The 27,007-nt window shown below is 50.4% G+C and overlaps 1 protein-coding gene across 2 annotated transcripts in view; it reads right to left on the bottom strand.

Annotated features, from left to right (window-relative positions):
* The window catches only part of SLC39A14 (solute carrier family 39 member 14), a 48,879-nt gene that overhangs the window by 6,057 nt on the left and 15,815 nt on the right, over positions 1–27,007 (bottom strand). Inside the window, exons 2-7 of one of the 2 annotated variants that reach the window (XM_061163922.1) lie at positions 9,671–9,945; positions 7,526–7,712; positions 4,005–4,174; positions 1,960–2,082; positions 1,061–1,249; positions 703–910 (exon numbers count right to left, since the gene is read on the bottom strand). In XM_061163922.1, coding sequence (XP_061019905.1) covers positions 703–910; positions 1,061–1,249; positions 1,960–2,082; positions 4,005–4,174; positions 7,526–7,712; positions 9,671–9,931 — 1,138 coding nt within the window. In that variant the 5' untranslated portion in view covers positions 9,932–9,945. Of the gene's footprint in view, positions 1–702; positions 911–1,060; positions 1,250–1,959; positions 2,083–4,004; positions 4,175–6,570; positions 6,741–7,525; positions 7,713–9,670; positions 9,946–27,007 lie in introns of both variants that reach the window. The other variant, XM_061163923.1, reaches the window with a different exon arrangement.

The following is a 27,007-nucleotide window of genomic DNA, read 5'->3' on the forward strand; positions in this document are numbered from 1 at the left end:
TGTTTTTAGGAAACAAAATCGAGATGGACAGATGTTAAGTCATTTGCCCAAATTCACAAGCCAATAAACGGCAAAGCCGGGATATGACCTTGAATATCTGAGCCTCAAAAAAGTCTAGGCTTTTTACACTCTCCCTCTGATAAAACCAAGGAGTTTCCAACTGGCTCATCTACCCACCAGGCCTCTAACATGTAGCTCAGCCTTTGGAAGATTAATAGGATGTAAGAGATAACCAATACTGAAAACTTAAGTCTAGTGAATGGCACGCCATAAGTCCTTTTCACTATTTCTCCCCACCATGTTTCTCACGATGAGTCAACGAGACAGGTACCACTATTAATCCCAGTGTAGAAGTGAAGAAACTGAGCCACAAACATGCTGGTAAAAACTCCAACATTTCCAACGATCAACTTTCTGGGTGTTTTTGGCCATACTGTGTCACACGCAGCATCTCAGTTCCCTGACCAGGGATCAAACCTGTGCCCCCTACAGTGGAAGTGCAGAGTCTTAAATACTGGACCGCCAAGGATGTCCTTATCCAGTGATCAATTTGCAGTGACTGATTTGGCTGTTGAGAATCAGTGGTTTGCTTTCACAAAGCACAAAGAATGTGTCCACTGAAGATGGTCTGTGTTCCGAAGGGCAGCGGGGGAGACAGCACAATGGACCAGGCTGGGGTGGGGGCAGTGCCCAGGCACCTACCAAGCTCATGTGGGAACTCCTCGCACAGGATGGCCACTGAGGTGCTGATTCCCTGGAAGACGGACACAGTGAAGGAGGCGCCGATAGCCAGGCCGTCGATGAAGTTGTGGAGGCCGTCACTCAGGGTGATCATCCAGGCCAGCGTGCCGATGTCTGAGTAGCGCACGCCTTTCAGCCAGTGGCAGGCGCTCTGGGAAGCCTGCAGGTCCTGCCAGGAAGCCCGACCCCAAGGCCCCCAGGTCAAAGGGTGGACGACAGACCTTCAGGGCAGTCCCGAGTCATCAAGGCTGTTACCGTGCAAGCCCCTCCCACCTCCCAACCCCCACCTGCGTCCCCCAGCGGAGGGCGGCCCACTGACCTGGACGGACAGGGAGCCCACGATGACCTTCTCGTCCACCACGGAGGTCTTCCCGTCCAGCTCCCCGCTGCAGTGCTGAGGAATCATATGGTCCAGATCCCCATTCTGCAGCTTCTCTGTCACACCCTCTTCCTGGTCCTTCTGGGAGGGGAGCGTCTCAGAGGTGTAATGGCTGTGTCCATGATGATGCTGGCGGCACCGCGCAGAGGGGGTCAAGCCAGAGCAACGCTCACCAAAACCACCCACCCAGCAGGTGCCACGAGCACCGGGAGGACCTCACTCCCACCGTCCGGGAAACCACGAGCAGGCAATGAAGAGACAGAGGCCAAAGGCAAGGTAATGGAGAAAGCCGAAAGGGGCGGGGTGGGGCGTGGGGCTGGCATGGGGTGGATCTCAGAGCAGTGACCGAGGGGCCAGTGCTCATTCCTGGCAGGAAGCACAGCACAGGTGCTTAGAGAGGCTGATTGTATCCCACTCATCAACTGCTTAGGGGAAAACTAGGAGCCAGGCACCGAGCGTGACTTCTGGGAACTACGCCACAAAAACCGGTCTCATTTCCTTGCGGACATACTTCATATACGGTGCCCTTCCTACATCTCCTCAAGGGCTGAAAAATCGGTTAAGGAAATAATCTAGAATAAGATCAAGAGGGCAAGTCACTGCCTGGGAGGAGGCACACAGGCCAGACCTGGTTTCGGGTTCGCCCTCATCCCCTGCTTGTCCCCTTTCCGAGGGGAGGTGGGTTTATCTACTCAGGAAGTCCGTAGGTTTGAGCCCACGGTGGGAGGATCCAGGTAAGCTCACTGGATCAGCACTGAGGTCAACAGCATGCCTGGGACACATTTCTGAGACGGATGCTCTCCCGAGAGTCACTTCCTTTACTAACAATTAGGCCTCACCTCGTTTTTCTGTTTAAGGAGCATCTTCAAGATCTTCTCTGTGAAAAAGAAGAGATAAAAGCCCCCGAACACCACTGCAGACTTGGAGACATAATAGTCTTCCATGGGGTTGAAGCCGAAAGCCTGTGGACCCAGGAAAACAAAATGAATTGAGTTTCACTGGTCCCCTCTCCTCTCTTCCACCACCTCCTTGACTCCAGGAAAGGAAGAGACTGGGACAACTCTGCCATCTACCTCACCTTTTTCCAGCAAAATCTAACCCTTAATGTTTTTCTCATGTCATGCCACCAGACCTGCTGGGTTCTCTCTAGCTGATTTTCTGATGCAAAAGACATCAGATCGTCTTTCGAATTTTACTTTCAGGAAGAACAGGCTCGGACAAAGGCTGCCGAACTTTTAACAACCCTGTCTTTACTTTCTCCTGGTGCTTTGTAATAAGGGCAGACTCTGCCGGCAAATTCCGTATTTAAGGAGACACTTGTGTTTATTTTTGTCGTTATCTAGTCTCCCTGGATGACCTGCATGTAAACACACAGGGAGATGGTGTAATTAAACTTTCTAAAATGGGAAATCCTTTCCCTTGTGGAACAGTAAGAATTGCAGCATCTTTCTGACCGCAGACCTCCCAGTGACCACAAAGCCAAGGGAGCAGACAGTATCACTGCATGTATCAACCTGGGGAAGTTTGTTTTGGGTTCTTGAAACTTCACTTAGGGAAAAAAGAAAATCCTTGGGAAAGCAGACAGGAGTAGAAGTTAGGAGAATACCGTTCCCAGTGAAGCTCCTAACTTGTGTGCGGCAGCGGGGAACTTGAGAAAGTGTCTGCTGACCTGCTCCTCAGTTTTCTGATAGAAAACGGGCCTCACAAGCAAACACCAGCATCTCATGGATGGGCCCAGATAAAAGAGGCCATCAGAACCAGGGCTCTGGGCTGCTTAGAAACTAAGTGTTTTTTTCTTTTCTCTTTTAAAGAGACAAAATGAAATCTCTAATCCCAGTGTAGTTTTCTAAGAGACATTAAAGGTCAAGTTCTAGAATAGAAATGACTCATTCAGGCCAACCTTCCAAGAGAGTCAAACCATCTTAAGGAAAAGAGGAGCGGACACAGGCAGCTAACAGTTCTCACTAAAAGAACCAGGACACGAGCTCTTGTACAGGCTGGGCTCTGCATCTGTTAAACAGGTCAAACAGCCCTTGTTCCCTACACATCACAGAAGTGATCTGAGGACCAACTTGGGAGACACAAAACCACAGCGTGGAAAACGAAGTGCTACAAGGAGCGCAGGGCGTCATCTTTCTGCTTCACCTCTGGCGGGTCCGGGCCTGTCAGACCACCCACAGTGAAGCACCTCATGCTTGCTTCCTGCATCAGCGGGTCTGCCAGGAGACCACACGGCATCAGGAACTCCTTCTTGGCCCTGCTAAACCTTACAAACACAGTGCTCCTCCTCTGCCACGGAGGGTGTCCTGGTTGGCCCAGGTGAAGGGGCCTTCAACATGTGTGAGGCCAGATTGCTGGGTTCAGCTTACTTTCTGATGCAAAAGACAGAGGGTCTTTAGAAGTTTATGCCCTACTGAGGAGAACTAATTTTTTTTCACTGAGACCTACTGATTCTGGTTTTGGTGCCCAAAGCTCCAAATTGGGGGCCATCATGTGACCTAGCTACACTATGTCTCTTCACCTGGTAGGTAGCGAGCACCAGGTGATTTATGAACACGAACTCATAGAACCCTCACGAGCTCATCCTGAGGTCCAGCCTGTTATTTTCCCCCTTTTCTGCATGAGGAAACTGCAGCACAGAGGGGTTAGGTGACTTGCCCTAGTGCACAAGTGGAGCTGGGATCTGCACCAGCTCTCAGACCTACTCCCTGCTCACACTGCCTCAAACTGCCCCTCCCTGCTTGTGTCTGCTTCCCATCTTCGCTTTCCAAAAGGAGAGATCTCCTCGCTACACCATAACTGGAGATGGGGAGGGGTCCCTCCCACTGCACCCCGCAGCCCCCAGGAGGCGGCGTGCTCCCGAGAGGGCCCTGGCTCGCCATACCTCAGGGATGAGCTGGAAGAGGGCGTTGGAGTAGAGGGTTCCAATCGCCAGAGCTATGAAGTAGAGCAGGAGCCTCTTGTAAAAAGTCTTCTTCATGAAGGGCACAACGCTGGCCCCCAGGAGGGAGCAGAGGGAGATGACGGTCACGCAGAGGAGACCGTACCCCCACACTGCCATGGAGGGGGGGAGCCAGCACCACCCGGGACAGGGACAAGGGCCAACACCCCAGGGCATGGCAGCCGCCATTGGGGGAAGGCAGGTGGTGGTGGTCGGGGAGGGAGCAGTCAGGAGGGGTTTGGTTGACAGATATTAACAAAGGAGACAAAAGAGAAGAATCAGAGAGAGACAAGCAGGGAGGGAGAGAGAAACAGAACATTTATTAGTGATTCAAGTCTGATGAAATTTTCTTCAATCAAGTTCAGGAGAAACGGGAGAGGAGCTTGAGGTGGCCTTGGAACGCTGTCTCTCCTGCCCCTGTGGCCTGGTGGGCGAGTCCCACCAGCCTGCTGCTGTGCCTGGCGGGGCAGCTGCGGTCTTAGCCCAAGTGTCCCCAGGCCAGGCCAGAGGCTGCCTGGCGGACTCTGGACGCGAGGGCTATCCGAGAGAGGAAACAAGAGCCCGGGAAGAGACCGTTGTGCTGCCTGTGTTTGCACACCCGCCCCACGCTGCAGGCAGGTGGACGCTCCTCACAGCTGGTCTGCACCGCACAGGGCGCAACCAGGTCAGAAGTGCGGGGCAGAAAGGGTAAACAAATCAGGCCCGACGCCCGGAGAATTCACACTCTCAGCAGCCCAGGTTCTCTTGCCGTTTTTTCCCCTCTATGTTTTTTGTGTTCGTTTTTTCTTTTGGCTGCATAGCTTGTGGGATCTTAGTTCCCCAATAGGGGACTGAACCCAGGCCACAGCAGTGAAAGCCCGGAGCCCTAACCACTAGACAACCAGAGAACTGCCTCAGGTTTTGTTTGTTTCCATTTGCTTTGAGAGGGCTGCAGCGTAGAGAACAGACTTCCAAGATCACCCCGCCAAAAAATATTTCCTCTTCCATTTCTCAGGGGGACACACTCCGGGCAGGACGAAACCGAGCCAGGACGTGGCCTCCCCTGTGAGCCCAGGGGCGGAGTATGCACCATTATTGTATTCCTATTCAAGAGGCAACACAGCATTTCATTTCCGATCTTGAAAAAAAAAAAATTAATAAATTTAATTTCCAGAGCTGGAAAAAAAAAAATAGCCCAAGATGAGGCCTGCCCTGAGAAGTGCTTGCTAGATTCATGTGCAATTCTGACATAGCATTGAGATGGTTCACCTTAAACCAAATTTCTTCTCTCATCGTGAAGCAGGAACAGTAAGGCAAGGCTGGGTATCCCGTAAAGTCTTTTTTTTTCTTTTTTTGGTTGCTAGTACAGTATATGGGATCTAGTTCCATAACCAGGAACTGAACCCAGGCCCCCTGTGTTGGGAGCTTGGAGTCTTAGCCACTGGACCGCCAGGGAAGTCCCCATGAAGTCTTCTGATTGGGAGAGGTGGGCAGCTGCCTATGGAAGGCAAAGCCAACACACGTCACCACTGCCCCACTGCACGGCCTTGCCTGAGTTGACACGTCGGCAGGCTGTCACCTTGGGCCTTTTTTTTTTTTTTAAAGCTCTTCAATGGTTACAATTGAAGAACAAAATTAACGAACATTTCAAAACAGTCAAGTCAGGGCGCCAGGAAGTCATTCCTATCAGGAAGAAGTCCAGATGCAAGGTGTGAAGGGCTGCGGTCACTTTCGCTTGTTTTTGTTTCACAGTCTGGATTCTATGTTTGGCCTTGTATCCTGCAGCTTATTTTTGTTTAGTCCTAAGTAGTGTCTGACTCTTTTGCAACCCCATGGACTGCGGCCTACCAGGTTCCTCTGTCTATGGGGTTTCCCAGGCAAGAGTACTGGAGTGGGTTGCCATTTCCCCCTCCAGAGGATCTTCCCGACCCAGCAATCAAATCCATGACTTCTGCATTGGCAGGTGGCTTCTCTACCACTGAGCCACCAGGGAAGCCCACGCTGTGTGGATTAGGGCCTGCTTTAAAAAAAGGCTCTTTTTAGGCCAGTTCCGCTTTTCAGTTGGTAGCCTCTTTCCTTCCACCTCACTCCAGGTGGATTGTCTCTTGGTGGCCACACCTGAGTACCGCCAGGGCCTCTATTTCGAATGGCAGGGGGTCAGGCGGACCAAGGGTAGAGGCAGCCACCACTGCCCCTTTCCTTTCAAGCCCTGCCAACAGGGCTTCGGAAAGGCGCTGACTGGGGAAGGGGAAGGAGGCTGACGGACCCCCAGCGTGGTGATGGTGGGTGGGGGTGACGGGGTGAGTGCTAACAGCCTTGCATCTGACAACCCCTGAAGAGGCCAGAGGCCGACCTGGGTGCCCCAGGAGTGACAGGAGGCCCTGGAGATTCAGAGGCAGAAGTCACTGGGGTCCCTTGACTAGAAGAAGACGTCAGTGTTTCGGGTGGCGGCTGTCAGGGGCCTTGGAGCACAGGTTGGGGCAGGGATGCCCCGGGGAGAGAGGACGCACACACTTCCATTCTACTGCACCTCTGGGATGAGCTGGAAGAGCGCATTAGACAGCAGCGTTCCAATGGACAGGGCGATGAAGTAAGTGAGCACGCGGCTGAAAAATGCTCTCTCTGTGCAGGGCAGGACGAGGACTCCCAGGAGAGAGGCCAGGTTAATCAGTGAGACACTGAGAAAGCCAAAGCCCCACACTGTGGAGGAACAAGAACAGACGAGGGCCGCCATTACTGCGGGCGGGGGTGCTCTTGCTGCTGGGGGTGTGTGCAACCCCCCACTCTGAACTCAGCCGCAACCAGGGCAGACAGAGTTCCGCCAGCCCATCAGTAAATGCTTGCCGAGTGTCTCTTGCTGGGTGCTGTGAAGAAGCCTGAAAACATACACCAAAGTTGCTATCTAAAGCAGCTTACCTTTCAGATGGAGGGGCAGGTGAACCCACGAAAGGCTAAAGACTACAGGAGTTAAATAATGACGTGGGGCAGGACACAGGTGGCATGTGCCAGGTACCAAATGCCGGCAGCTCACACCAGCAGGACAGGATTGCAGGAGCTCGATCCAGGCCCAAGGGAGCCACGTGCACACACGTGAACCACTGTGGCTGGAGCAGAGGTCCAGGCAGAGGAGGAGGGCAGGTGGATGAAGTGGGACGAGGGCAGTCTGTGCAAGGCCTTAAATGCTAAACTCAAAAAACCAAGGCACTGGCCCCCTGGTCGTTTAATGAAAACCAGAAGGGAAAAGAGGTCCAAAAGTTTCACAATGACCGCTCACCAGCCACACTGCCCAGCCTGGTGATGTGCTGGACTGGTCTCATGAGCATGGGAAATATCAGTTTATACATTACTTCAGTTCACCCCTCCTGACGATGATAAGAGGAGGATAACCGGTTAATCATTCAGCAAGCCACTCTATCTGATCGGCCCGGCAGTCCCTGGGCTGACAAGCATGGACACCTGCCTGCCTCCCCCCCATCACGGCTCACCTTCCACCGAGCTGGGCCTCCCCTCTTCCGTCTGCTCATTCTCCTCATTCTCCTGGTTCTCGGAGGAGCAGGCCCTGGAATCCAGCTGCTGGAGGATGGTGGGGCAGAACTCCTGGAACTCACGCTCCCCGATCCGTGACTGGTGGCTGAGGTTGTGGGCAGCAAAGAGTTCTCCAGAACTGAAGCACTGAAACCAAGAGAGAGGGGCAGAAAGCTTCTTAGGGCCCAAGGTCACACCTTGCCCCCGAGGAGCCCTCCAAGATGAAGGACAGAAGACGGACCTGGCTAACTTTCACGGAATCTGCAGGCTAATTTCCAAGGATGAGAGCAAAGTAGTCCCTAAACTTAAAACACTGATGAGTAATCTTACGAGATCAGCCACCCAGACATGCCTTCCACACGCTCATCTATAAATGGCTACCAAGAAGTTCTGGAAACAACTGAATTCCAATCATTACGACCAGGGTGCGGCTGCTGGAAAACGTGCCTCTGTGTGCATGCCTGAAGATGCAGTTTCTCCCAGATTCCCACTCTGGCTCCACATCACTACAGCCACGGGAGCTGTTACAGTAAAATGCAGATTTCAGATGCTTCTCCAGAGCCACCGAGCACAGGCGTCTACGGGGACGCGGGTCTCCTGGGCCATGTGCAGTATTGCCCACAGCCTGCAGCATGTGCTGGCAGGGACTGGGGAAGGATGGAGGGGTACCTGGAGATTCAGGGTCTGCCAGGGAGAGGCGTGGGCTGCCCAGTGAACCTGGGCTCTCAGTTCCCTGGGAGGCATCAGGTCAGTGGTTCTCACATACCATTCCCCTGAAACACTGCCATTTCACTTCTAATTAGACATTCACACGTCAGTCTTTCGCTGAGTGTGGTTTTACGTGGGTCTGTGTCTAATGAGCTAATCAGCTCTGGGAGGGCTGATGAAGGAGGGTTTCCTGGGCCTACAAAGCTGGGGGCTGGATGTGGTGACCCCCAGTATCCTTGTGCTGCACCGGAAGGCCGCTGGGGTCAGGCTGCGTGAGCCCCAGCCTGGGGCAGGCTCCCCTGACTCAGAGGCACACCACGCCCCCATGGTCCCACATCCATGTCACAAGGTCCCCCACCTCTGGCCACTTGGCCTCTCTGAACTCTGCTCTCCTTCAAGAAGCTCCAGGATGCCCCACCCACCTTCCTTGACCAGTGAGCCCATACTCACCCACTCCTGCCATTTCTGAATCCAGAAATGACTCGCCAACCCACAGCATCTTAACACTTCATCCGAGTATCAGCTAACTCTGTCCTTGGTTCGCTGAGCTCCCCATCTGAACGGTACACTCCCTGAAGATGACTCATTTTCTCTGTCTTTCTCACAACACTCAGCACAGGCAACAGAGCAGATGCATAAAGACATCGCGGGTGACTTATACATGGCCGCCACAGGGCCTCAGACTCTGATTGGCCAAGATGACACGGAAGACAGAAGAGAGAATCAGAAGCCAAAACACCTGGGTCTTAATCCTGGTCCCTGAGGCACTGGCCGTGGGTCCCTCAGTATCCCAGTATATTGTTGTTGCTTAGTTACTCAGTCATGTCTGACTCTTTGCAAACCCGTGGACTGTAGCCCGCCAGGCTCCTCTGTCCACGGGATTTTCCAGGCAAGAATACTGGAGTGGGTTGCCATTTCCTTCTCCAGGGGATTGTCCCAACCCAGGGATTGAACCTGCATCTCCTGCATTGGCAGGCGGATTCTTTACTGTCTAAGTCAGCACCGAAGCCCATCTCACCGTACACAGGACATGATGAAGATCTGCCACCTGCCCAGGCTCACCCAGGATGATGGGCAAAGGCCTTTGCAAAAACTCCATTAGAAACACAAGCTGACCCAGGAGCCCCAGCCTAGCAGGAGTTCCAGGAGCTCCCAGTACAGCTCTGCGGCAGGGTCTGGACGGCGGGCAGCCCCTATTGCATGGCTGTCCTGGGCTAAGGGATTCAACGCACCCGTGGAGAAGGTTGCGAGGTGCAGCTGGAGTCTCAGACCAGCTGACCCAGACTGCAGGGCAAGAAGTGGCTCCTCTGTTCTGTCATCAAGGCTCACCTAGCCCCCACCTAGACTGTGAACCTCGAATGGGTAGAGTTGGTGCCGGGCGGAGCTGAGGGCCTTACCGTCGAGAGGTTCCTCGGGCCCTGCACGGGCTGGGAGATGTTGCTCCGGCCTACTCCCACGTCCAGGTGGTTGAGCAGGGTCTTCAGCTGCTGAAGGGTAAGGCTGTCACCCTCCCCGTAGCGATGCATGAGGTTTTGCAGAAAAGAGGCTGCGCTGAGGGTGGTCCCTGTGGACACAGCACGAGCCTCAGAAGCAGCTGTCCGCATGATGAGCAGGGTCAGCAGGAAGTAGCTGGGGAGGGCTGGGCGCTGCAGCTTCATGGTGACAGATGAGCCTGCAAGAGCAAAGAGACAGGTGAGAGACCCACCCTTACCTTCCATACCAGACCCACAGGGCTCCCTCCAGACAGGAGGGTCTCTCCTCAGACTCTGGATCCCGTCAGTACCAAAGCTGACCCTTCACCCCTTCTCTAAGTCTCCGCCTAACTTTTGAGAACAATCCTTCTTTTGTAACAGAAAATAAAAACAAATTCAACAGGTCTGAGTAAGTTTTTTAAAAGTGGGGACTTCCCTTGTGGTCCATGTGGCTAAGACTCCAGGGGGCCCAGGTTCGATCCCCGGTCAGGAAACTAGGTTCCACATGCCACAGCTTAGGAGTTCACATGCCACAACTAAGAGTCTGCATGCTACAACAAAGACTGAAGACCTCCGGTGCTACAACTGGGGCACAGCACAGCCAAATGATTATATATAATTTAAAAAAAAAGGGAAAGAAAAACTATCTGTGTTTTTTAATTAACTTTTTTTTTTTGGCTGTGCTGGATCTTCCTTGCTACACATGGACCTTCTCTAGTTGCGGCAAGCAGAGGGCCACTCTCTATTTGCAGTGCGTGGGCTTCTCTTGTTGCGGAGCACAGGCTTGAGGGCGCAGCCTCAGTAGTTGTGGCGCACAGGCTTAGTTTACCCGCTGCATGTGGAGTCTTCCCAGACCAGGGATGGAACCCAGGTCCCCTGCATTGGCAGGTGAACTCTGCTAGTGGACCACCAGGGAAGTCATGTGGTTATGCTTTTCTTTTAAAGTCTGTATCTTTTTAGAGATACTGAGATTATCATGGATTAAGTATTTTACTTGGGATTTGCTTCAAAATCACAAAGGAGGGAATATTTGCATTAGAGTACAGATGAGACAAGATTAGGCATGAGTTGACAACGGTTGGAACTAAGTGATGGGAATTCGTTATACTACTGTCTCTACTTTTGTATATGTTTGAAATTCTTCAAAGGAAAAATCTTAAAAAATGAAAAGTACAACTAAAAGGTGGGGGGAAGTAGACTGGGGAAAATATACACCATCAAACATGCCAAAGAGTTATTTCTACACTACCTAAATTAGAGAACCAATATGAAAACTACTAGTCTTGGAGTTCCCTGGTGGTCCAGTGGTTAAGAATCCCCCTGTCAAGGCAGGGGACATGGGTTTTTGATCCCTGGTCCGGGAAGATTCCACATGCCTCAAGGCAACTAAGCTGGTGAGTCACACTATTGCAGCCTGCATGCCCTAGAGCCCATGCTCTGCAACGAGAAGCCACTGCACCACAACCAGAGAGTAATCTCCACTCCAGGTCCCAACTGGAGAAAGCCCGCAAGACCAGTACAGCCAATTAAAAACAAAAAACAAAACAACCCCCCAAACTTGGTCTCCCTGGTTTAAGAATATAAATTTAAAAGATGGAGGGTGCTACTTACTAAGATAGCAAAACATCTTTTAAAAAAGATATAAAACCAAATGTCAGTGAGGTTAAACAACAGAAGAAGATACTTCTGGTGGCTATCCAAATGACTCTGGAAAAGTTGTGTGATAATAAATGTATCTCAATCCGTTAATAATTCTACTTCTTCTGGAATTTACACTAATAGAAGCAATCCCAAAATAAAAAAGCCATTGGCAGAAAGATGTGTGTGGTCAAGTGAATTATATCGATTTCACGCAACAGTATGCAGCGATAAAAAGCAGAATCATGAGTTTAACATTAAATAAAGACGTGGAACAATTATGTAAACAGAGTTAAGAACCGAGAAAGAACAGAGAAAAACGAAACCTTCTGGTAGCACGACTGACAACCTTTCTTTAGTTAATCATTTCCCTTAGTAGAGTTATAATTTAATTTGTGAAATAAATACCAGGAGTGGGAAGTGAGCCTCCTATTTAATCTGGGGCCCGGGAACCCGGGTGCTTCAGTCACTTCCCCATCTCCCTGGGCATCTAGGGCTCTGGCACAGTGCCTGGTGTGGACAGAGGCACCAGAGCAGAGTGGGTAACGGCAGGCCTGTTAGCAGCCCAACTGCCATTCACCAGCTGTGTGATCTTGGGCAAGTTATTTAACCAGAGTCAACATTCTAGAATCACTGTGAGCAGTGATGGAGTGTGCCATGGCCTTCAGGGTCAAAAGACTTGGCTTGAATTTTCATGCTGCTGATTCCCAGAAGTGACCTTGGCCAAGTTGCATGGCCTCTCTCCACGCCTCGGTTTTCTCATCTGTAAAATTGGTATCCACATCATTGGACTATTGTGAAAACTTAATGACATGAGCTTTGGCAAGCGACTAGACGCAAGAGAGCACTCGATAAAACAGGGCTACGATGATTATATGACTAATCATTAGCAGGGCCCCCCAACTGCGATCCCCTCTCAGTCAGATACTAAGCTGCCAAAGGAAGCACTGTGGCTGGCTTTGTACCAGGCCTGCGACGCACACACGACACAAGCTCCAGCTGCAAGCAGAGCTGGGACATCCCAGGCTCTAGGTCCCACACATGAGGCACACGCCAGAGTCTGGGACGTAAACCATCACTCCAGCGAACATGCACCAGCGAATGGATCGGGCACCCGCCCAGAAGGTAGTTTACAAAAGTGCTATTTTGGGACTAAAAACTCTCAAATCTTTACCAAGCACCAAAGTTAAATCATGGTTAGTTAGCAGGGTGGATCTTAGTCTAAAACAGCTAAACCCCGCTGCACAAAGAAGTCTGTTCTCTGCCGGACCATAGTGGGATTTGTCTAAGGCATGTGCTGTGCTGTTAAAACAAGTAGGGGAGGGCTGCCTGCGTTTAGGAAAGGGGAGGCAAAGAGCTGATGCGATAAGCTGCTAGTGGTCCCAGTACTTTACTGAAGCATCTGACATTCACCAATGCCTTTAAGAGACGGTAGAACACTTATCTCTGCCTAACAAATGAGGGCTTCCCTGGTGGCTCAGTGGTAAAGAAAGAACTTGTCTGCTAATGCAAGAGACATGAGTTTGATCCCTGGGCCACGAAGATTCCCTGGAGAAGGAAATGGCAACCCACTCCAGTATTCTTGCCTAAAGAATACCATGGACAGAGGAGCCTGGCAGGCGACAGTCCATGGGGCTGCAAAGAGTTGGACTGACTCAGCAACAACAGATGAGGTTTAGAGATTAGGGAGCGTGACCCATGGCCAGTAAGTAGACCAGTGAAGCCAGGAATCAAATTTTCATGATCTGAAGCCAAGTCTGAGTGACACTAAAGTCAGGGTGCACTTAACCATTCACTGTCCCTGCTGTGTGGAGACACACACATACACGCCCCAGGTCTCGTGGAGAAGCCACCAAAGCCTGTGTGTCTCTGGGCAGATCTACCCCAGTTTCTATCAGTCCCAGTAAGTACCCCAAACCCAGGCGTAAGATGCCCTGAAGACTCGTGGAGGGAAACTGCCCAAGTGTGTCTCAGGGGACAAGCCATGTTACAAGTTTCAAAACAAGCAATGCACCATAGAGGAGGACATGGCAACCCACTCCAGTATCCTTGCCTGGAGGATCACTTGGACAGGGGCGCCTGGTGGGCTACGCTCCACAGGGTCGCAAAGAGTTGGATATGACCGAAGCGACTTAGCATGCACGCATGCAAGGGCTACAGATCATAATCTGAGCCATATCCTTTAATGCTGGAGCCCCCACCAGATGGAAGGTGTACATTGTACATCCAGATGTAATTGTACCTGGATGAGCATTTATGTCAAGGTAAGCATCTACTCAGCATCTGCTCTTTAAGGAACCCAGTAGCCCCCCAACCATGGCAGCCAAGAGTGGGTGATGGCAGAGCCCTCCTGCCTGGCCCTCACATCAGACATGTCCCCCACCCTGCCCCAATCCACCTGAGAGTCAGAGGAGAATCTACAAACAATTGGTCATGACTAAATCATGACCAGACTTTAGCCATGACATATGTTGCTCCATCTTACACAATCTTGAGAGTTTACCTCAAGGAAATGGGAACAAACTGACCTTGGAATTGAAAATTAACTGTACTTAAAACAGTCAAGGTGACACTGATCAGACCACCACACTAACATTTCAGGGTGACTGTGCCCCTCTGTATGTAGCCACACCTCCCTACCAGTGCATTCCTGGAATTTTCCCTTTAAAATCTCTTGCTCCCTGATCAGCAAATGGGGATTTGGTTCTTTGGAACAGGAGTCCAGCTTCTCCCCAAGACTGCTGGCTTCCCCAATAAAGTTACCTTTGCTTTTAGCTCCCCCACCCCAAAAAACCAAGCAATCCAATTAATCTGCAGCAACTTCAGAATACTTAGAAACGACAGAGACACAGGACCTCCCTGGTGGTCCAGTGGCTAAGACTCCATGCTCCCAATATAGGGGTCTGGGGTTCAATCTCTGGTCAGGGAACTAGATCCCACATGCCTCAACAAAGATTGAAGACCCCATGTGCCACAACTAAGACCTGGAACAGCCAAATAAATAATTTTTTTTTTTTTTTAAAGAAAGAAATAAGAGACATGCAAAAACACTTCAAGGGTGAGAGGCTCAAGATACTGTAATTGTACCTGGATGAGCATTTATGTCAAGGTAAGCATCTACTAGCATCTGCTCTTTAAGGAACCCAGTAGCCCCCCAACCATGGCAGCCAAGAGTGGGTGATGGCAGAGCCCTCCTGCCTGGTCCTCACGCCAGACATGCCCCCCACCCCGCCCCAATCCACCTGAGAGTCACAGGACAATCTGCAAACAACTGGAGGGTAGTAAGAAGTCTTGGTCCAGGGATCCTGGAGTCACTAAAGATACTTCAAACCCAAGTGACCCTGGCCTTTTGGCAGACACACGAGGGGAGCTTTCTGCTCCAAAGGACACTGAAGTTATTCTAAGGAGGTAAAAAAAACTTTATAAGAGATTCTTAGGAGGAAACAAAGAAGAGAGGAAGAAAATACATACACTCTTGGAGTGGCTGGGTGGTGAAGCCAGGCAGGGGTCCTCGATGCATGGCCCAGTTGCAGGAGGAAGCTCAAGCCCTATTAAGGGCTTGGAAATGGGCAGTCCTGGGTAGGCTGCTCTCCACCCCGCCTTCCCCCCAGGAGCTGAGCCAGCTGCCCCCAGGGCCACCTTCCTTCCAGGAGGAGCAAGAAGAGCAAGTGGGGCCAGGCATTAAAAACAAGCTGCAGAGACAAAGGCTCGAGTATGCTGTTGGCTCAGAGGACCAGGCTCCCCCACTGAACAGAAGCTGGAGTCTCTCCACCCCTTTGTTCACTTGGCTCAGGTTCAAAGAAGTAAATTACTTTAGTGCTTTAGGTCTGTCTGCAAGGCGCCAGACCTAACCCTCCCCCTGGGGCAGGGGCAAGGGGAATGAGAGTCAACAGGTCACTCTCTTGACCCTCTGTGGAAGCTCAGAAGTTCCTTCCTCCTGGGAGGAGGCTCAGACAGGATTTTACCTGCCCATCCCTGCATGTGGCCCAGAAGCACCTCATCCAGGATGCGGCACTCTGTCCTGCAGCGTTACTTCGCTGTTGCATTTATCAGGCCACACTTTTCCCATGCCCACTCCGTCTCAGAGATGAGCAAACACTTACTTCTCCTTGTGTGGACGGAGTAGTGCCTTGCTGTGTTGCTTGGTCCAGAGGCTGGATATTGATGTGAGCAAAATGAGCAACAGAGACCCGGGGGGCCTGGGAACCACTGGCCCTTCTAACATCCACTCCCTTCCCTGACCACGAGTTGGCCACACGGCCCACTGGTCTTCCTCTCAGATTCCTCTGGACTGAGGGGTGAACATGGAAGATAAGATCTCGTGCTCCCAGGGACAGACTTGGCTAAGGCACAGTGATCTCCAAGGCCACCAGGCGAGCCACAGGAAGCAGGCAAAGCATGTGTTTGGGACCCTACCTGCCCCCCGCCTGCTCGGTGCCCCCTAAAGCACAGGCCGCGTGGGAGCACAGTGCATTGTAAGACAGGCCAAGGGGCAGCGTGTGCGTAATGGGCTTTTACAAAGCACTTCAGTTAAAACTGGGAAACGATGGATGGTTCATACCGAAGCAGGACCAAGGTGGTTGGAGGGGTAGAAAAGGAGGTGCAGGTCAAGGAGCAGGGGAAAGAGGGAGGAGACAGTGACAGGAAGGACGGCTCCCAAAGTCCTCGGCTGCACTACTGACTGGCCTAAGTGAATCATCTTTAGCCATCTCAACTGTCTCCTTGTCTGAAATTCAAAGGACGTAAAGACAGGCATCGAGGGGACTTTCCCGGTGGTCCAGCGGCTAAGACTCCACATTCCTAATGCAGGGGGCCCAGTTTGATTCCTGGTTAAGGAACTAGATCCCACATGCAGCAACTAAGATCCAACACAGCCAAGTAAAATAAATAAATATTTTTTAAAAAGATGAAGAAGAAAGGCATCAAGTTCTCTTATATTCCTCTTGTGGATAAACAGCAGTGGTGGGGGGTGGGGGGGTGGTGTGGTCTCTGAGGTATTCGTGGCCTTAGCACATGTTCCAGGGCTGTGAGCATTAGCGACCCAACTACTAACCACAAGGCAGCTGCCACCAGCCCCCTGCTCCCGGGGGTTCTCCCCGCCACCGCCGGCCACCACCAGCTCTTTGCTACAGAAAATGGTCATGTGACTGTTCTTCCTCCAATCCCCTCCTCACCCCATTCTAGGCCTGTGACCCGTCAGCCTAATAGGACTGTCTCCCCACGGTACACCTCTCACAAAAGGCTAACTACTGAGGGGTGAACAGATGCGGTGGTCTGGGTGAGCCAAGAGGACGTATATATACGACTATATATGTTTTACACGCCTATACCTCAGGACAGGTGTATAAAAACCCCTGAGACCTGCGGACAAAGATGAAGCCAGGCCTCAGGGTAGAGGTGGAGGCCCCGAGGACTCAGAAGCCCTGGCATTTGTCTTCTGAGTCACGGGCGCTAGTGAGCAGGAGAGCACCAGTTTCAGCAACAGAAGGACCACAGGGCTTGGGGCAAGGGGTCCAATATGCAGTGACCCCAAGTACCTCAAGTAAAAGGCAGAGACATCACTTTGCCAACACTAGTCAAAGCTATGGTTTTTCCAGTAGTCACGTCCTGATGTGAAAGCTGGACCATAAAGAAGGCTGAATGCTGAAGAACTGATGCTTTTGAACTGTGGTGCTAAAGAAGTTCTTAAATTCCTCGGACAGAAAGGAGATCAAACCAGTCAATCCTAAAGGAAATCAACCCTGAATATTCACTAGAAGGACTGATGCTGAAGCTCCAAGACTTTGGTCACCTGATACGAAGAGCTGACGCACTGGAAATACCCTGATGCTGGGAGAGACTGAGGGCAAGAAGAGAAGGGGGCAACAGAGGATGAGATGATTGGACAGCATCACAGACTCAATGGACATGAGTTTGAGCAAACTTCAGGAAATAATGAAGGACAGGGAAGCCTGGCATCCTGCAGTCCATGGGGTTGCAAAGAGTGAGACACTACTGAGCGGCCGAACAAGTATCTCACTGATCTTACTGGGTCAGTTCCTTATTCTGGACAAAGGAAAGCAAATCCAGAGCTTTGTGTATTAGGAAAGCTAATGTATTTTGAAACACCATATAAAAATAAAGATTTCTGAATTAAGATGTGGAATTGAAATGGAGTCATGATTTTTCCTTCCCCTAATAATTAACTTTTGAGTTAAAAAATAATAATAAAAAGCAAGCCTCCTCCCCCACTCCCCACCAAAGTTACCAAAAGCAAGCAAAGAAAGAAAGAGGCATAATCTGATATAATAACTTCTAAACCAAAAGCAAGGAAAGGAATGCAGGAGGCACCCACTTGTGGCTCGTCTCCCGGCCCTGGCTGGGCCCAGAGGAAGCAGGAGGATTCTCACTAACCCTCCCCAGATGCAGAGACAGGCAGCCTGCCACCAAGTCTTCTTCCCCTTCCAGTGGGGAGTAGTGGGAAAAGGTGCTGGAAAACAAAGAAGCGGGTGACAGGGGAACGAGAACAATGGGCTGACTCCCCCGAAAGGAAGTAAGGGCTGCAAGGCCACAGGCTGAATTGGGGAAGCTGTCCAACTGCAGTGGGCCCTCTTCCTCCTTCAGCACGAGGGAGCACCTCCCCAGTAACCCAGGGTTGAACCCTGCCACTGGGCGCCACCAAAGTCACAGAACAGAGGCCCAATCCGGCCACCTGTCTAACTCAGGCTGCACGGAGGACACTCTGTCACAATACCCGGCCCTGGGCACTGCTGTCGTTGAGGAGGGGGACAAACCTGCTTCGACATGGTGGGAAGCAAGTCACTGCCTTATTTTAGAGCCAGCAGAGCTGAGAAGCACTGGCATGAACGCGATGAGAAGAGACAGCCGGCCAAAGACGTCGACAGAAAGGAGACAGCAGTCCCGCACTGTAGCCCCGCTCTGTGAGACCACTCACTTAGAACACTCACGCAACAGAACCAGGGCTCAAAGGCGGGAAGAAAACAAAAGGAGATGCAGGCTTAGTGAAAAAACCCCAAGAACACATCACTGATGAACTAACACATAGACTATAATGAACAGAGAACTAAATTCTGCCAGGAATTTCACACGGAAATGCTGACAAAAGGTTTGTGGTGAGCAGAGCGAATGTGGATGGAAACGACAAATAAAAAGCAGGCACAGAATGAAATGACGACACGACACCAGTGTCGGGATAACTGTCATTCCCGATGTGCTTGAAACAGAGAGCCCAAGCCTGCAGCTGAAGATATGTTCACAGATGAAAAACCCCAGATTTCCCTGAAATGAGAGGAAAAACAGAATCTGATGATTGAAATAACACACAGTACTTCACAAAAATTCCACACAGAACGTTCAACACTGGGACTTTGCCCAGCTAAGTTACTGAACTTAAAAGAAGCTTTTTCCAGGCCACCAAAAGGAACTTCCCCCTGCCCCAAGTATTTCCTTCCAAAAATTGTGAGATATACTAAAACTTAAGGGGCAGAAAATTCAGACTGCTCTCATCTTCTCCATAGTGACACTTAGTATCAGAAGCGTCACACTTTCTTAGAGAAAGAAAATACAAACCAATGAGTATTATTCCCAGCTGTGATGTCCAGCATCTTATAAAGTTGGTAAAAACAACAAACAGAAATTGTCAAGCATGAAATAAGTCAGAGATTTCAGTCCCCTTCCTGGGGTGGGGAGTGGGGAAATGACATGATAATGAAATGCAACTGATGGGCTACAGTCCATGGGGTCACAAAGTCAAACGTGATTTCGCTGCTAAACAATGACAAAAAGAAAAATTTCATTGGAGAAACAAAAATGAAGGGCTCCAGGGATACAAAAACCAAAGGTAAGCTTTAAAATCCTTCAAATAAGAATTAAAAACTATGGTGATTACAGTTACAGGACAGAATCTAAATGTTATGATTATGGATAATTTAATAATAGAATTAACACAATTAAGAGATGGAAAGGAAATGGGAAAAAATGTAAAAATGCTGACACCTTTATTTTTCATAGCAGAGTCAATAAATACTGTCTAAAATGGAAACAAGTAATTATAGATATGACTCACAAGTTGGTTTTTTTTTTAAGCCTTTTTTGGGGTCTTTTAGCAAGTCATCTCTTTTGTGAAAGACACGTTTCTTCACAGTTTAATAATTCCTTTAAATTTACTACAGTTTCTTTTTCTTCAGTTACAGTCAGGGAAGTTTTAATACTCTTTTTATGGGTGTATTTAAAAAATCTACTGGTGTATCGTTGACTTATAATGTTGTGTTGGTTTCAGCTGTGCAGCAAAGTGGATTGGTTATATCAGTTACACATTTTATTTATGTATAACATATAAAGAATGGACATTCTTTTTCAGATCCTCTTCCCACACAGGTTATTACAAATGCTGAGTAGAGCTCCCTGTGCTATATGGCAGGTACTTATTAGTTATGCTTTATATATAGCAGTGCTTATATATTTATCCCAGTCCCCTAATTTGTCATTCCCCCTATGTTACAGGAGCATTTATGTCTATCTCTCTATATCCATTTATCTGTAAGCATGCCTGGAAGACTGTCTGGAATAATGTTCACCTAATATTAGTGATGACTATTTCTGAGGGGTGGGATTTGGAGTGTTTGGGTTTTTCCCCTCACTTTTTAAAATGCATCACTGATGTGTCCCAATGCGTTGTGTAGGTACAATAATACAAGAAAACATGGGTAATTATTTTTAGAATCAAGGAGTTGGGTCAAATTTTCTAAGTATGGCACAAAACCTAGAACCTGTAAAATTAATAATTTGACTACAAAAACTGCCAAGTGTTCTATATGAGTGTTCTCCCAGTACTCTTGGTCAGGCTAGTAATGACACAGTCCTCTGTGTCAGTCTCAACAGACTTCATGAGAAAACCAACAGTCTCACAGCATGGTGCTCAAGACCCCCTACAGGCTCTCTGGAGTTCTGAGAAAAACTACCCAGCCTGTGGTCCTTCCCAACCACCAACAGAACATCGTTCAGGAAGCCACTCCCCTCTCGGACAAGCCAAAACCCCCTCTGAAATACAGTGCAAATATCACAGCCTAAAGCCAGTCCCTGGCCTTGCCCAAAAGGCCCAGGGCTCAACAGGCCCATTCTTCTCCGGCCTCCCCTGGCCCTCCCACCTAACCGCTCTCCTACATCCCTAAAAGGATGTGCTCTCTGCTTCCAGCTCACACTCCCAGAACCTTAGCCTCAGGCTGTGGCTCAGCCAGAGGCCACCCAGCGTGGGGGATTTCCAGAGAGAGTACATGAGAGCCGGCAGGGTGGAGATGGGGCAGGGGGTACCTAGAATCAGTGGCCCACTTACTGTCCCCGTGAAACCTCACGGTGCTGGGAGAGGCAGGATGAGAAAAGTTAGGGGGAAAAAAAAGTGGTGACCCAGAAGCAGAGAACAAAATTAGAACCAGCAGCCTGCCGTACATCGACCAATATTTACTGAGCCCCCACTGTGTCAGCGCCTGTCGGGGGAGGTTGGTAGGGCATCAGGGCCCTGGGCAGCCAGCACAGGCGGCTGGGATGGCTGATTTAACCACATGCTGAGCCCTGAGGGCTGGACCAGCAGAGGAGAACTGTGCATCTGCCAGGCTCCCCCGTCCCAGCAGAGCCTGGGCTTGACGGAGCAAGGAAGCCTTCCAAAACCAACGAAATGAGTCAGGCAGCCGGGTAGGGAGGAGCCTGCAGGCCCCCCACCCCCACCCCTCTTCTCATCATTCATCCATCAACATTTCCCAGATGTTCCATTGCAAAATTCTGACCTGCTGTCCTCTAAGTCCACTCCTGTTTGTCAGACCACGGGGCCCAGCGTGTGGTTTCGGAAACAAGGTGCTCACAACCACCGCTTACATCACCCACTCGAAGCAGAACTTCCCAACTTATTATTCAGGGTCAAATGCATAAGAGTAAAATGTACGTGCTGGTGGCTAGATCATCAGACAGCAGGAGGAGTCGGGCAGGCCTGGGTTCAAATTTGGGGCCTGCCACACTAACCTACCATGTGCCCCCAGCATGATTAGGCTATGAAATGCCCAGCCTCTCAGGGGCACTCTGATAGATGACAGAGAGCTTAAAGGTCATAACACAGCATGGACTTAGGTCTCTTCCTTCTGCTCCCTGTCGTCCAAGCTCTCAGGCCAACCCCTTTACCTAGACTTGGACCTATCAAGTCTCAGATTACCTCTTCTTCCACGAAGCTTTCGTGGACCACTTCCTGAGAACTCATCTGCAACTACTTTGAACTCCTAATGATCAGGTCTCTTAGGGAGCCTTCCCAACAGAGTTTTGTTCCATGAAGGCAAGGGGGTCCTCCCCTTATGCTTGACCAGTGCTGGGCACACAAGAGGGGAGAAGTAGAAAATTTCAGCTAGAAGATGCCAACTCCAGGCTCCCACCTAACTAATGTCTGTCTGCACCACCCTTACACCTTGATGAACACAGAACTCAGTGCCTCCTCTCAGACATTCTAACCCCTTCCCCACCCCTACTGCCTTGGGGCCTTCATACGTTATCCGAAGTCAGATGTCCAGACCATTTATTCCTCTAGACTAAACAATTCCCATTCCTTCAATATGATTTATATTCATTGAGTAAAAGGCTAGCCACACCTGCGACTTGAAAAAACTCATTCCAACAGTTCATTCACTCAGAAAATATTCAATGCCTACAGATCTCATACCGAGAATAATGCTGGAGAATGCCTGGTACCTGCCCTCACAGAGCTGCAGAGCAAACAATTCAACAACCAACTTACAAGAACAGTGACAACAGGGTTGTGTACTGATTGGAGTTCAATTAGACAATTTAAGCAGAAAGAGGGTTTGTATAACATATTAAAATGGCCCAGAGAATCATGAGAAGAGTGGAAGAAACAGACTCTGGGCTGAGCTTCCAGGAGCTGGTCCCAAAATCACAGAGTGGAGTCAGCCCTCCAAGGAGCTTCTGCCCTGACCTGCCACCATCAGGAAGCTAATAGCACAAGGAAGATGCCATACTCCACACCAGCACATGGACGTCCCAGGTCCATCATGAGGAAGAGGATATCCACACATTCAAGACCACATCCAATGTGGCTCATTGGCAGAATGCAAGTCACACTGGGAATTCCAGTGGAAAGATGTCTGTGGAAAGTGTTGTTTTTCCCCTACACATAGTAGCTTAGACCATAATTTATTATCCAAAGTAATGTATGCAATAGTGAAAGGAGGTGCTGTTAGTAAACAGACCAGAACCAGGGCTGCCTCAGCGTGGATTCCTGGGGAACAAGTCAATTGACACCATCCGCCACAGGTCATGATGAGGAGCAAAGGAAGCTTGAAGAACACAGCAGGATGGTCAAATCTAGTGTCAGGGGTCAGGGGAGGCCTCCAGAAAGAGATGTTATTTTAGCTGACACCTACATGTTCTCAAGGCAAGGATGCTGAAGTGGTTTGCTGTTCCTTTTTCCAGCGGACCACTTTTTGTCATGAGTTTGAGCAAGCTCCGGGAGATGGTGACGGACAGGGAAATCTGGTGTGCTACAGTCCATGCGGTCGCAAAGAGTTGGACACAACTGAGTGACTGAACAACAACAAAAGGATGTGTAAAAGTGGGTCAGGTGAAAAGTGATGGGGTGGGGATGGGGCAGGATGTTCTAGGAAGACGTAGCATCCTTTGGAATGCTTCGGCCAAGATGCCGCATCTAAGAACTTAAAGAGCACAGTGTGGCCAGTGTGTACATAAGAGGATGAGGCAGGGGCCAGGACAGGGAAGGGCCTGTAGGCCACGTTAAGGTGGCTGAACGCATCTGGAGGGCAGTGGCGATCATTTTCAGCTAAGGTACCAGCAGATCTGTGTCTTTAGTATCCTGGTCAGGCTGCAGTATGGAGAACAGACCAGAGGCGGACAAGAAGAGAGCTAGGACCCCAGGAAGGAGAACACAGTACCCAGTCTGGTCTAAAGAGCAAGACTTTGTTCTCCCAACCTCACCCTAGCCCAGGGGGCTCCCCATCTCATGGGGCTGCGGGCGTGGCGGTTTTCCGTTAAAGACCCGAACTGTTGTTGTTCAGTCGCTAAGTCATGTCTGACTTTCTGTGACCCCATGGACTGTAGCCCACCAGGCTCCTCTGTCCATGGGACTTCCCAGGCAAGAACACTGGAGTGGGTTGCCATTTCCATCTTCCCGACCCAGGGGTCAAACCCACATCTCCTGCATCAGCTGGCGGATTCCCTACCACTGAGCCATCAGGGAAGGGAAGCCTATGAAGACCTAGAAAGGCTCCGCCTTAGCAGTTACCAGGAGAGAAACAAGTCACATCACTCCTGGTAACCAAAAGTGCGAATGAGTTTGAAAACAACCCTCCCCAAACCCGCCCTACATCATTGCCTCAATCAGCCTAAGACTTCAACTCTCTCGCTGTAGCAGGAGGGCCATTTATAAAGACCAACTCCAACTCCTGGGCAGCATCACTCTGGGCAGAATGTGCCACCAAGGGCCTCTCACGAGAAGCCTCCTATGTTCCCTTCTTCCCAAAATGGCTAAGAGGAGTGCTCTGAGCCCTCTGGGCAGTGAGGTGGGCTCTTCCCAGACAGTGAGCCTTCACAGGACCTGTGGCTGCAGCAGGCGGAGGTTTCAGGGCTGGGTTTCCCTGGTGCAAGGAACCTCTCTCTACTAGAAGCCGGGCCCCAGGTCAGCTCCACTACTCAGCCTGCACAAAGACTCTCTGTCCTGCAGCCAGCCCACCCTTCCTCTGTCCCTCGTGTCCTTGTTGTTTGTTGTTCAGTTGCTAACTCTCATCCAACTCTGTGAGCCCATGGACTGCAGCAGGCCAGGCTCCTCTGTCCGCCACTCTCTTTCAGAGTTTGCTCAGATTCATGCCCATTGAGTCAGTGATGCTATCTAACCATCTCATCCTCTGTTGTCCCCTTCTCCTTTTGCCTTCAACCTTTCCCAGCATTCCTGGGCTTCCTTGGTGGCTCAGACGGTAAAGAATCTGCCTGCAAAGTGGGAGATGTGGGTCTGAACCCTGGGTTGGGGAGATTTCCCTGGAAAAGGAAATGGCAACCCCCTCCAGTGTTCTTGCCTGGAGAATCCTATGGACAGAGAAGCCTAGTGGGCTACAATCCATGGGTTGCAAGGAGTCAGACACAACTGAGTGACTAACACTTTCCCAGCACCAGGGTCTCTTCCGATGAGTTGGCTCTTCACATCATGTCCTACTACATCGCTATCTCCCTCTACCCGCATCCTTAAGCCAGGGGCAAGTCACCTCACTCCTCCTCAGAAGCTCTGACCATGACGGTCTCTACAGCTGAGATGCTGAACTGGGCGTGATAATTTCTCCAGGAAAGTAGTTCTCAGAGCAAGGCTCCACAACCAGCAAGCAATACCATCACTTGGGAACCCATTGAAAGTACAAACTCTCCCCTCCCCGACCCTTCAGACAATTTGTTTTTTTTTTTTTTTGAAGAAAACATTCTTAGCACCACCCAAATCTGCTGAATCAGAAACTCTAGGTGGAGCCCAGCAATCTGTGTTTTAGGAAGTTCTCCAGGGGACAATGATGTACATGGAGGTCTGAGGACCACTACTCTCAGAGGAAGGTCGTTAGGTTACCAGCTTTCTTCCCCAAAGTGGGTGTCATGAGCACATGCCCAGGGCCCCAGCAGGAAGGCACAGGCTACATCTTGGGTCTGAGATTTCTCAGTGACCATAAACATTTACCAGCATGAGTCACAAATGAGCCCTACTCTCAGGGGAAGAGGGTAATTGGGAAAAAGAGGGGAAAAGTCCATATTTCCAAATCAGAGAGAGAAAGGTAATGAGACACGGGGAAGATTGAGTAATGACATTCCTGAATCATATTCCTCCACTTTCCCGCCCACTTCCCAAACTTCCACACGGCTCATTCCCTGATCCAAGGGCACTGGCCGTCCCCATAAGATTACTGAGGTGAGAGGCCTTCTCTCGTCCTTTGCTTCCCCAGTGTGGACCCCTCTTTTGAGATTCAGAGGAGATACCATTGCACCAGTCTCACTGGTCACTAACACCCGCTCCATCCCATCCCCTCCAACAATCATATCACTCTCCTGCTAAAATACCTACCTTCCATCACTCCCCCTAACCAACAGCAAAGTTCAGTCCCTCTGCCTGGAAGGCAAGGGTTTTCCTCCAACTAGGTGCCCATCACCTCTCACCCTCAGCGGCCACTGCTTTCTAGCCGGGACCCCAGGATCCACCCGGAACACCTATCCCTGCTCCCTTTCACCCCTGCACCCTCTATCTCCGCACCGCCCACAGAACCAGGCCTGGGAAGGCTAATTAACATCTGATTCTACCAACAGTCAGAAAGCTGAACACAGTCCACCTGTGTTCCAAGCACTTTCTCCACAAGCGTGAAGGGGTTGGATGTGTTTTAAAAAAAAAGGATAGGGCTTCCATAGTGACTCAGTGGTAAAGAATCTGCCTACCAAGGCAGGAGACCCAGGTTCAATCCCTGGTCCAGGAAAATCTCACATGCTGCAGGGCAACTAAGCCCCTGCACCACAACTAGTGAAGCCCAAGTACTCTAGAGCCTGGGCTCTAGAGAAGCCGCGGCAATGAGAAGTCCACGCATTGCAACTAAAGAGTCGCCCCCACTCGCTGCAACCAGAGAAAAGCTGGGGCAACAAGGAAGATCCAGCACAGCCAAAAATAAAAAAAGGATGAACTGTAGGAAAAAGCTCCATCTCTGGACCATTCCAAATCCTTCCCAGCACAAGCCCCACCCTACCCGCCTCTGACTCCAACCTCTCTGTTTCAAGGCTGTAACTGTCTCAGAATGACACTCCAAACACTTTTCAGTTAGTTTCCTCAGCTGTTTCATAACAATCCTAGGAGGCTGGGAGGATCCCCTGCACGGAGATGTAAATACAAATGCATATGTACACAGACATCACCTCACTTCTCCAGAGTGCTGGGTGATACACTGCACTGAAGATGCAGCTTTTAGGGCCAGGGAGTCGAGAGCAGGAAAGGACAAGTGTCATCTCAAAGCTCCATCTTCTCAAAGGTGAGAAGGACAGCATAAGGACTCCCATACTTTGCCCTCCTGATTCCCCATCTCTGCCCGACCAGAGCTCAAAAGAGACTGTCAAGAGTATACTCAGATGGATTCCAGAACAAAGGCAACCACATCTCTGGCTGTCATCCTCAGATATGGATCAGGGCCAAGAGAAGACCCACACGGACAAGCTCCTCCTTCTCAGGTGGCAGTCTCTGGACAACCCAGTACCCTAAGTGACTTCCCTAACGTCACGATGAATTTCCACTTACCCTACCCCACCCCCTACCAACTGCTTGCTTATTAAAAAGGGATCAACATTCTAACCAGACTTAAAGGCTTATCCTCTACTGCCAACCCCAGCCCCAGGGGGACAATCGGAATGCCACCTGGAGAGGGTTTCTGACTTTAGTTTGCTTAGATGGTAAAGAATCTGCCTGCAATGTGAGAGACCTAGGTTTGATCCCTGTGTCGGGAAGACCCTCTGGAGAAGGGAATGGCAACCCACTCTAGTATTCTTGCTTGGAAAATCCCATGGACAGAGTAGCCTGGCGGGCTACAGTCCACAGGGTCACAAAGAGTTGGA

This window comes from Dama dama, chromosome 16 (genome assembly GCF_033118175.1).
Source record: "Dama dama isolate Ldn47 chromosome 16, ASM3311817v1, whole genome shotgun sequence".
NCBI lineage: Eukaryota > Metazoa > Chordata > Mammalia > Artiodactyla > Cervidae > Dama > Dama dama.